This window comes from Alosa sapidissima, chromosome 5, assembly GCF_018492685.1.
Source record: "Alosa sapidissima isolate fAloSap1 chromosome 5, fAloSap1.pri, whole genome shotgun sequence".
NCBI classification, from domain to species: domain Eukaryota; kingdom Metazoa; phylum Chordata; class Actinopteri; order Clupeiformes; family Clupeidae; genus Alosa; species Alosa sapidissima.
The window spans coordinates 7413204-7425453 of record NC_055961.1 but is presented as its reverse complement, the minus strand read 5'-3'; the positions used below and the strand labels follow the sequence as shown (position 1 = coordinate 7425453).

Here is a 12250-nt window from a genome sequence, read left to right as displayed (position 1 = left end):
TTTGACTCCTTTCATCCTCGCCGCTGTGCTCCTCTTCCTAGTGGGCTTGGGGTTGCGCTCGCTTATCTGCCTCCCCTCTCAGCACGGTCTCGCCGCAGTCATACGATCCTGTCAGTAACGTGTCACATCTGAGCAGGGCTGCTGCTGCGGCCGCCTACCACGCTCCAATTTATTCCGACGGAGCGCGACCGCTCCCTAACACACGCTGGGCCCACTGCTCAGACTCGCTTCCTCTCCCTCCCTTTCTCTCTCACTCTCCCTCTCTCTCTCTCCCTCCCTCTCTCCCTCTTTTTTTCCTCTCTCTCTCTCTCTCTCTCTCTCTCTCTCTCTCCTCCCTCTCTCCCTCTTTTTTTCCTCTCTCTCTCTCTCTCTCTCTCTCTCTCTCTCTCTCTCTGGCTCACACAGCTGGTTGTGAGCTCCACTAGCTGGCTTTCAGTAGGGCAGGTAGCTAATTGAAGTCAGAGAGGCCAGAGCACCAGAAAATCATTAGGATCCAATTAATAATGCAGCAAGGTCTTACATAGAAGCTCTTGTCAGCTCAGACCGTGCACACACACACAGAGATACACGCAAGCACACACGCACGCACGCACAGCACGTAGTGCACACACACGCACACACACACTCAAACACACACTGTGCACCAGAAAATGAAGAGAGACAGAAAGGAAGAGAGAGACAGAGAGCAATAGAGAGAGAGAAAGAGTGTGACTGAGTGACAGAACATGGAGAGAAAGGAAAGGAAGTGAGACAGAGAACAGACAGATTGACAGACAGACATGGAGAAGAGAGGAGGGAAAGGGAAGTGTGTGTGTGTGTGTGTGTGTGTGTGTGTGTGTGTGTGTGTGTGTGTGTGTGTGTGTGTGTGTCTGTGTGTGTGTGTGTGTGTGTGTGTGTCTGTGTGTGTGTGTGTGTGTGTGTGTGTGTGTGTGTGTGTGTGTGTGTGTGTGTGGGGAGGGGTGGGGGGGGGAGACAAGGGAGTGAAGAAATGGACAAGGCTGCAAGGCAGCATAAAGGAACTTTTGCGGAAGGCCAAGTGCAGACGTGAGGGAGTAGAGGGTAGAATAGAGATTCAGTGTGTGTGTGTGTGTGCGTGCGTGTGTGTGTGTGTGTGTGTGTGCACTTTGCGCATCACAGGTCCACTCTTGCCCATAGAGAGTAGTGACATAAATCCTTCATGCAGTGCTTCAGTCACAAAGGTGCATGGGATCCCCTGAGCCAAAAGCTGTCACTCTGATATATGGATGTTCCCGAATAGATTTTTCAACTCGTCTGTTCTTCGAGTTCTTCTTGTACTGTAGGCCTCAGAGCGGTGGTTAATGTGAATACTTTCACACTCAAAGCGGTGGTTAATGTGAATACTTTCACAGTCATTTAGATATGGAGCACAGGAGTGGAGTTACAAGTATCACTATAATTCTTATTTGTCATGTAAAAGTGTATGGAACGGCCTCCACACCACACTTATCTTGTTTCAACTCCACATCAAATAAACTTGGCTTTTATCATAACATATCATTAGAACATTTCATTGCAAATAGTGCTGTGCAGAAAAACAGAGGCTGAGGAGACTGGCAAGTGAGCACTTACGATGTTCATGAGGGTCAGCAGATACTTCTGGATGTGTTCCCTGCCGTGGAACTCGACTACGGAGAAGTCAGCGGTTAAGAGCACTTCGATGTTGAACACTTCGTCCTCCACGGCCCGGCGCACACGCCTGGTCTTATTCACCTGCTCGCGGAGGCCACGGGAAAGCACTTCCAGGTCGCCCACGCCACTCAGGTCAGGGCCTGCCACGGCCACACACACACACACACACACACACACACACACACACACACACACACACACACAGAGGTCAGGAGGTTAGAGAAAGTGCATAGCTAGTGTGTGGTTAGCTGTCTAAAGATTTGACATCTTGAAGTAAACAAAGGGGAAAAAAAAGAATGGTTGTCATGAGTATGAGAATAGCAACAGCAACGTCAACAAAAACAACAACAGAAGAAAGTGGGAAGTTTATGAATTCAGTAACTTTTCATTACCATACGGAAATGTTTAATAGATTCCTTATTATGCATACGTGCAGATGTACAGATTTGGTGTGCTTTGGTGGGGGCTGTGGCCTCTCTCTCTCTCTCCCTCTACCTCTCTCTCTCTCTCTCTCTCCCTCTCCCTCTCTCTTTCTCTCTCTCTCTCTTGCTGTGTTTGTGCCCTGTGTGTAATGCATGCTGTTTGAATGGGAATCGGTGCCCACGCTTCTGCCTGTGCCCGGGTGGGTATAGAATAAACAAACCGGTGTCTGCGATGGGCATGCCACGACTGACATGACTAAGTCAATAACTCATGGCAAAGACTGTGTTGACATGGACAAAGACTGAAATATAAGCCAAGCAGACGAACCTTTGACTTTGACATAAAATATAATCCAGACAGCTGAGAAAAAAAACTGTCTGCATGGGGGAAATGAGAGATTAGTTCCTGGTGTTCAAATAACATTCTGAGACACAGTGTGAGAGAGAAGGAGAAAAACAGTTGGAGGAAGGGGGGGGGGGGTGTGACGCTGTGATGGAAAAGGACAGGAGAAGAGGCCAACTGGGGTACAAACAAAGTTTTTCAATATTATGTTAAGCTGGTGCTCAACAGCAAGCTCTTGCGTTCATTCAGATCATGCAGGGCTACTCTCTTCTATCTCTTCATCTTCTATCTCAGGTTGCAGGAACGACACGACATCTTCGTAAAAAAAAATCATATATAAACACGGAGAAACCCCATAATATCATATGAGGGCATCCGTAATTACAATGATTTTGAAATGACTTAAAATAATCTGTGTTTAGACATGTGTGGACACACTTGTGTTCACTGCCCCAGACCACTACACTATACACAAATGACAGAGAGAGAGAGAGAGAGAAAGAGAGAGAGAGAGAGAGAGAGAGAGAGGAGAGAGGAAGGTGGCAGCAGCTTTGTTATATTCAGGCAGGAGTGGACTGCCGCAGGCTACTGGCCAGTAACTTATTACTGCATTCACATCAGCAGATGGCCAGCTTTCGGAACTCCTATCCCACACGCCTGCATCCCAGGCAAACGGAGGTTCAGGCCAGGTCACCCATGTCTTGTTTAGCATCCCTCCACTTTCAATAGACTGCGAGCAAAAGGGAAACACTTGTTCATCACTAAACTATGTAGCTTTGCGAGATGAAAAGTCTCCATAAACCACATTAATGGACAAATAACATGCGTGGGGATACAAACATTTATTTGATGAGGAAGTGTGTTTTCGGCAGACTTGTGCATGTGGTTTTCTAAAAAAGGACAAGAAGACCGTGCGCGTGCACAACTGCTCTTCCTGTGGAGTTTCATTTTTTCAGGTAGCGGTTTAATCATCAGAGGTAGAGGTAGAGATTTAATTATTATTTAATCAAAACGCATGATTAACATAACATACTGCAGCTGGGAAAGTGCATCGTCAAATTGAATACAGAAATAGATCATAATATTTGCTGATATTTTTAAAGGGTTTGTCGACCATTACATAACTGCTCTCTCCCCATCCCCAAAGGATGGCTGAAGCCAAAGTCCACATTACATCCATTCCAAGGTTCAGCTAACAACAGCAAATATGGCTCAAGTCACCTCTGGGTCTCACTAATATCTCAATGTATATACAATCTCCACACACTACACACATAGACACAAACACTCTACCACACACACACACACACACACACACACACACACACACACACACACACACACACACACACACACACACACACAGTCATGGTATATGCTCTCCAATTATAGGAGGTATCAAAGTGTCAGCTGATGTGGAGAGCTAAATAGCTGAGTCATCATATTTCAAGGGTAAAGGCTTCAATGCACCACCACAGCCCTGGCTAGAGGATAAAAATAGCCGCTACAAAGGCAGGCCACATGTTTTTGGCATATGGGCATTTCCCACTGGTTGGTCACTGAGGGGTGTCACCGCTCTGACGGCTTCTTGCAGTGCCTCCTGTGTCACCTGAATGATGCATCCCTGTGCAGCCGGCCAGTCAACTTACCTTAATGGATGACAGCTAAAAAGTTGCCACCTGATAGAGATTTTATACCTCCTAAAACAACTCCCTCCTGTCAATCTAAATGACAGCTTTGTTATGGCATGATTATAGGGAATAAAATATAATTGGTGTAATTCATTCATGGCTGTGATTATGGTTATGTGAACAGACCTTGAGGTGATATGCTAGTGAGTAACTAATCACAATGGCTCAGTTCCCATTTGGATACTGATACTAATACTGATTGGAAACTATTTTTGTTAGTCATTTCACATTTCAGTAATGTAATTGGATGGAAACCATATTACTGGTCTGTCTGAGATGTCTCTCAGTTTACCAATGTTATGGACTAATGGATGCATTCTTCAGCAAATATAGTGGTGTGCCTGGAGTCTTCTATTATTTTAATTAATTTATGTCATGACTTCATTTTGTGTGTGATAGTGTGATTGAAAAGGCATTGTACATGTTTTTCAGATCAAACAGATCAATTAAACAAATGGTTAGCAATCCCCCAACGTTCCAGATGGCAGGAGTTTGTTTTCGTGAAGAGTGCATGGGCTTAACACTTCATTAATCAACAGCCACCCCCATGCAATGTTTACATCAGATTTACAGCAAAGACTTGCAGTGCACAAACTCAACTTCACAGCACAGACTCAACTTCACAGCACAAACTCAACTTCACAGCACAGACTCAACTTCACAGCACAAACTCAACTTCACAGCACAAACTCAACGTCACAGCACAGACTCAACTTCACAGCACAGACTCAACTTCACAGCACAGACTCAACTTCACAGCACAAACTCAACGTCACAGCACAAACTCAACTTCACAGCACAAACTCAACCTCACAGCACAGACTTGTAGTGCACAAACTCAACTTCACAGCACAAACTCAACTTCACAGCACAAACTCAACTTCACAACACAAACTCAACTTCACAGCCCAAACTCAACTTCACAGCACAAACTCAAATTCACAGCACAAACTCAATCTCACAACACAAACTCAACTATGATTTGAACCCAGGGTCTTTTACACCATGACAAGTCGAACACCCCCTCGAGAGCTAAATTGCGTTGATCGAAGGAGTACCGGCTTTAGCGCTTACAACCCAAATGGCTAACTGTCCAAGTACTAGGGGCCATTCGCTAAACGGATCCAAACCGCCATTTTGTAACCATTAATAATGCTCAAAATAGCACCACACTTCTGCAGTAGTATGAATAGGATCCCTACACATAAAACGAACCATCAAGAACTTAGTAAGTGTACTGGGAGTTTATTAAATAGCCTGTCTATTAAATAAACAAGTCTGTACCTTACAGTCGCCTCTGTGTCGTGAGGAAAGTCCATACAAGCCGATTACCGAATGCACCGGAGTTCAGTTCAAGGAAGTTTGTGAATTTTTACAAACTATTCCAAAGTTTTTACAAACTATTATTAGCTGATATTTTACCAAACTGCCACAAACAGCAAAGTATACGTGCATTTCTGACTCATTCATTTTGCATTGCATTCACTATTCGACTTGTATGGACTTCACCACAACACGGAGGTGACTGAAGACGGTAGGCCTAGGTAAGTCTTGTAAAACAGTCCTTTTAATAAACTCACGTACACATATTAAATTCTTGATGCTTCATTTTATGTGCATACTACTGCAGAAGTGTGGTGCTATATTTAGCGAGTGGCCTCTAGTGCTTGCACTGTTAGCCATTTGGGCTGTAAGTGATAAAGCCGATCAAACTCGGAACTCCTTCGATCAGCGTAATCTAGCTCTTGAGGGGGTGTTCAACTCGTTGTCAGATTTTAATTTGCTCTGCAGGTCCGTCTAGAAATCCCATTGTCGGCCATTTCTGAACTTCCCGTTTTACAACTTCCAGGGCCATAACCCGCAGTGAAATTTAACTTAAATTAGTGCATTGACAACTGCAAATTGAGAACTTAAATTGGTGCATTGAGAACTGGTTATTGTAAACAAAGGTTTGAAATGCAGTTGTTTACTCAGTTCCAAAGAAAATATACATTCCTGGGGTTTTGGTGATTCGGAAACAGGCACCAAAGGGATCCTTTCCAGACAGACCTGCAGAGCCAATTCAAATTTGCTAACAGATTTATCTGGGTTCCCCCAGGCTACAGCTTCATAGCACAAACTCAACTCTACAGCACAAACTCAACTTTACAGTATAAACAACATAAGCACTACAAACTTAACTTCACAGCTCAAAATAGGCTTACACTTCACTTCACAAGCTCAGCTTCTCACTGGACAAACACAGTTTTTACAATCTTTCCCCTTTTTAGACATAATTTAAATGACTATTTGATGTTCTGGGAATCATTTGCGCCTAGGGCAAGTAATTGCCATATTTATATCGAGCCAAGATCAGTGCTGGCCACAATATGTAAGTGGAATTTTTCATCACTGTGTGAAATTTATCTGTCTGTGCTGTTTTGCCTTTGGGTCTAAATTATAGACTGAATCAAAAGAACTGGAGGTACTGTGAAGTGAATTTGTTGCTTTGACCTTTTATTACTGCTGGAAACACATTTCATTGATACTGCTAGCATCCAAGCCCCAAATGAAATGCTGATGGCAAATATGACACGCTGTTTTTGTAAATGTCAAACAAGCTATTAGCCCATAAACAACAATAAAAACACACGTTTGCTTGCAGTGTTATTACACTTCAATAGTGTTTCATTGGAATATAAATACTGACTATGAAAGTGTATACCATGTAGTGCAGAGAGGACTATCCACCATGGATTTGAACAACCCCAACATCTTGAATCTTTGAACACAAGGTCTGAGGCAATCAAGAGACATTGCCTACATTTCCTGTGATATACTGTGAAATAATATTCCACTCGGATGATAGTGGGATACGTCACAGATGGCGGAGATATCAGGCAGCTGTGACTCTGGGCTATTTCATGGCGTCCACTGCGGTCTCTTCCCACACAGCAGGTCACACACACTGGCCAAACGTATACATTCCCCGTAAGTAACAAAATGTGTACATGCCAAGTTAGAGGCTCAGGATAAATAAATAAAAGGAAATGCTGAACAGGATGGCGCACGTGTCACTACACTGGACAGGGAAGTATACTGACTGGACTATGGTCAGCGGCTGGGATTAATCTAAAAGCACTAGCCTGCTCTAGAGTACTTTGATGATACTTAAAGCAAAAGCCCTTTTCCTCTGTCTTACGCTATTTGTTTATCCAGCACCGGCTTTGAAAATAACGATGTCTAAAGACACTAGAGTATGTTGCATGATTTTATGAAAGTATGATGTATTGCGACATCAGAAACTCTTGCTTTATAGAGCTTTGAGAGACCGTTGCACAAATTTCACTTTCTCACAGCCCTCCAACGTCCCAAGAGGACCTCAGCATGTGCTATCTCCCGAGATAGCAACTGTAAGAGGGATTCCAGAAACTATTATACATCAACGATTCCCTATCAGAAGCTCAGAACACTAAATGGCATTCCAGACTTTTGATTTCTCAAGCACATAGTTTGGACTGACATTGATTTCCCATATCCAACATAGCTGTCTGAAGTCCAGACTACAATAGCCAAAATACATGAAAGAGATGTCCCCCAAAATACAGCTAGACTAAGGACAACACCATGCAGCACATCTGCATAGCACATAATATATGACCATTTCAGTCACCTGGCAAAAGGAACAGGAAAGTGCATTAGTCAGCTATTAGTCTGGGACGGCTCTTAAATGAAAACACATGCATTTTCTCTCTCTCTCTCTCTCTCTCTCTCTCTCTCTCTCTATCTCCCTCTCTCTCACTGGTCACTATTGGCCGTAGGCTATGTGGGAATATGGCTATATGGGGAATTAACAGAGCGGGCTCTCCCACCTTTTCTTCACAGGGACCCAAGCGTATACACCACCGACAGCACTCTCAGACGCTCCACATTCCACACTCTGCAGCCTTGCCAGACAATTCTAACTGTGAACCCTGACCCAAAGGGCCGGAGACATTAGCTACGGGCCACCTGTTACATGCAGGGGCCCCCAGAGGTGGGTCCACCCATTTAGGCACACAAAACTGACACACACACACACACACACACACACACACACACACACACACACACACACACACCCTAACCCCAGATGTGTGGTGACGGAGTGCAATGGCTGCACACTAAGACATCCGCACACTCGTCAGGGGCAACACAAATAGAGAGGGATGGCGTTTGGCAAGCCAGCTGGGCTCGAAGCTCAGCCGACCGCGCTGCCTGTCACGTCTCAGGGTCGGCCGCTAGCAGAGATGAAAGTGCTGCCAGGACAGAAACACCGGCGCTGAGATATGAGCCTGTCACTCTGCTACAAAAAATCCCCTCTCGCAGTTTCACTTCAGCCCAGGGAAACATGTCTGCCCAGGTAATCCAAGGGGTTTGTGCCTGCTGCTTGAGTGTGTGAGTGCCTCTGTGTGTGTGTGTGTGTCTCAATGTAAGTGTGGGTGTGTATGTGTATGTTTGTGTGTGTGTGTGTGTGTGTGTGTGTGTGTGCTTTAGTGCATATGTCAATGTGTGAATAGATTTATGGCAGATGCTTTGACAGACAGAGATATAATATTTCACCAAAACATCGAGGCGTTTACAAAGTTCCTGACTAGAAAGGAAGATGTGATCCAATCAGACATCTGGATTTGTCCTCATTGTCTACTACAGCAATAACAGGAACGTGATGCATCAAACGTGGCGGGGCGTTCAACGCTGCAGTCTTACATTCAAATCAATCATCAGGAAAACTTAACGAAAAGTCAACACTCTATGGTGTTATTGGAAGTCAGACTTTCCCAATGTCCTCACAGCACCCTTTAAACGCACTCGCTCCCCCACCCCTGCACTCTCTCTCCTCCTCGGTAACTTACTGTACTTCTGCCCCTCGTCCCAGCTGCCAAGTGCAGCTTAAAATCCTATCAAGCCTGCCACGTAGACGCTGGCTGCCGGGACAGACTCTTGGCTGCAGCGCGTCTGTGCGGGAGCGGGGGGGGAAAGACAGAGCTCCGCTTCCACCAACTCCAGCTGATGTCGCCAAAGACCAGCTCGCCCCGTGCTGCCCACCCACTCCAGTTCACTGGGTGAGTTATGTGCATGTGTGTACCGGCACTGCATATGTGTATACGTGCACATGTGCTTAAAATTTATCATGCATGGAATATGCTTTTATGTCTTCATGTCAGTGTCACAGACATGTATATGTACACATGTTATACTCTTGCCTTCAGGTGGACAAAATGTCAGTTTTGAATTACATGAGACGGTGGAGTCCAAAATAAATTCCATAATTTTCAGACCACGCTAGTGCCTAATAGTGAACCAGTTAACTAGTGCCTTATAAAACAGTGAACCATTCACAACATTGTAATAATCCATTTGGTGCCAAAGACTTCCTACTTACTGCACTTCTACACAAACCACCATGACAACCATCTGGCAAAGATCCTTTGGTAAACCAAAAACACTCACTGCAGTAATACTAGACCATTTGACATCAAACCAATGAAAGGCTCTACATGAAAAGATAATTATATGAAAACATAATGCATAAACAAAATTCCCACCAGCCTAAACTGTACACAATACACGTGTGTTTATGTCTAATGTGTTTATGTCTTTGTGTGTGTGTGTGTGTGTGTGTGTGTGTGTGTGTGTGTCTTTATGTGTGTGTGTGTGTGTGTGTCTTTTTATGTGATCACCTGGTAGCATACAGCTTTTACGGGAACCGTGCTATTTAAGGATATATTGTCTGGAATCTCTGGCACTCTATCTGCACTGCCATCTAAAAGTTGCAATTTACACTAACCAAGACCCAAGTCTAGCCCTGCAATACACAGTGGTGGTCAGACTTCATGGCTGTAACTCAAAGTGACAAAAATGAGAGCGTTTCTAAGACTTCATAACTTCCTCAGAGATTCTCCCACGTTCGCCCAGGCAGAGAGAAGCGAAATTGGACTATCAGAGCGGGGGTGTGAGACACGGAAACAAGGCCTTCTGAGAAAACCAGGCCCCTCACATGGCTGATGACAGCCTGGTGCCATGGTGGGCTTCGCAGAAATACAATATATTAAGAATTCATAGAAGATACATTTTATATTGTCATATAAACCATGAGAACTGTTTTACGCATTTGATATATTGTTAATAGCTTTTCCATATGCTATAGATGTTATTATGCTTTTGTATGAGGGCAGGGGGAGGGAGGTGAGGACAGTGGGTTCAGGAATGATCCTTACTGTCACTGTGTGTGTAAACGTTTTTTACTGCAAAAAACACTTTTTTGAGATATATTTTACACTTGTGCAAGGTCTTCAGTGTCAAATTTGAATTGCGACCTGCCAAAAATCCTGCTAGTACATGTTTATGTCCTTAAGGGTCATGATGAAGTAAGTGAGTGAGTAAGTGAGTAAGTAAACGAACAAACACTTTGCAAACTCAAGGCCTTACCTGCGGAGTGAGAGTTGGCTACGGGAGTAACCTCCGGCCTGTTGATGTCAGAGGCGCGGTACACGATATGATGGCGGCCAGGACCTCCGTGTTCCTCTCCAGTCAGCGAACGTCCTCTCTCCAGCGGCTCAATGAAATACTCCTCCTGCCCATCACGGATCATCCCCGCCTGCCCGACAGCATGAGAGATGGACAGACAGACAGATGAAGATAGAGAGAGAGAGAGAGAGAAAGGTATAGAAATATTTATAATAACTATCACACAGCTATGGGATAGGCTGTCACATATATTTCAACCCTTCATTTGTTTTGGAGAACCTGAGCACTGCATATTGAGCAACAGTCTCTGCTAGCTCTTTAAGTGGATCATATATTGTAATCGATTCAGAAAATGTTCTGTCCACTCTTTTCCACTTTGCAGTCTTGCCCCTCCACCATCATAATATAGCAGGACAAAATCTACTCTGGAAGAAAACAAGGATTGGACATCATCTACTGTATGAGATATAGGACACAAAAAATTGTAACAGTAATCTCCAGGAAGACTAAGATCAGTGTTGTCAGCCAACTCCCAATTCTGCCTGGTCTCCCTGTGAGAACGTGGAGCTGTACATCAGCTTTTTAATGTCTCCTCTGTTGCATCAGGCTCATTAACAGCATCAAGAGGTGGGGAAGGCAAAGGGGGGGAGTTGAGGACTTGAGAGCCGTCCAATCGATGCGAGTCCAGGGATGGGACACATCCCTGTCTCCCCCCCCCCCCCACCCCCCCCCCTGCCCTTCAGAAAACCGGAGTCTTTTCCCTTGACTTCCATAGCAAATTAGACAGGTCGGGAGAGAGGTGAAATCAATAGCAAGGTTTCCCACTCCTCCCTCTGATGTGGAGAGCAAGGTGGGGTGGGAGAAGGTGGGGTGCCAGGGGCAGTGTCAACACTTGAAATGCGGTGCAGATATTAGACTCCAGCTCCTTAGACATGGCCGAGAGACTACTGTTTCTTAAGCAGCACGGGTGTACACAGCACCGACAAGAAGAGCTGCCTCTTCTCGGCGTTAATTGATAGGAGCTGGGTTGAATGCCCCAGCGGTCCGTGGCTCCTCCGCGGAGGAAAACCTTGAAAGACTCCACTTAGAACCCTTAATGGAGGTCCGTAGTGTAGTTACGGGTGCTCTGAACCCAAGATACCGCAAGATTCCAAGAGTTTGCTGAGCTTTTATTGCAATCTAGATCCCCTATTGGGTTCAGACAGTGACATCAAGGGCTGCAGACACTTAGTTTAAGGGTTCTCTCCTGAGGATAAGAAAATAATTCTTTCTATACAGCTGTCCAGTGTGTGGTTGCCTTCGTGTGTTACTTTGTGGTTGACATGGCATGACACTGCACAAAATCTCACAGATGAACTACAACCGGCCTGGACATCACCAGCCCAGGCCACAAAACGTTTAATCTGAGACGTATCCTGGCACTTAAATGCAGTTGCTGCAAAACTGCAGCTATAAGGACCAGATGAGCAGCGCAGCAGCTGTCTGACATATGAAATACACAGCAGCCCAAAACCAAAACCCATCTAATCCACTGACTCAATGAAGTGAGGGGACAGTGTCGGAAAAATGAGAGGCAAGTCGGATTCCTATAGGGGGGGAAGTAATGCGTTTTGAGAGGGTTTCCTGGAAGAATGTAAGACGGAAAAATCAATAAA

The 12250-nt window shown here is 44.9% G+C and overlaps 1 protein-coding gene across 1 annotated transcript in view; it reads right to left on the bottom strand.

The window, feature by feature from the left end:
- Nucleotides 1-12250, bottom strand: part of adamts2a (ADAM metallopeptidase with thrombospondin type 1 motif, 2a) — a 49522-nt gene that overhangs the window by 21927 nt on the left and 15345 nt on the right. The window contains 2 exon segments of the mRNA XM_042092084.1: nucleotides 1591-1790; nucleotides 10557-10725. Of these exon segments, the coding sequence (XP_041948018.1) occupies nucleotides 1591-1790; nucleotides 10557-10725 (369 nt within the window).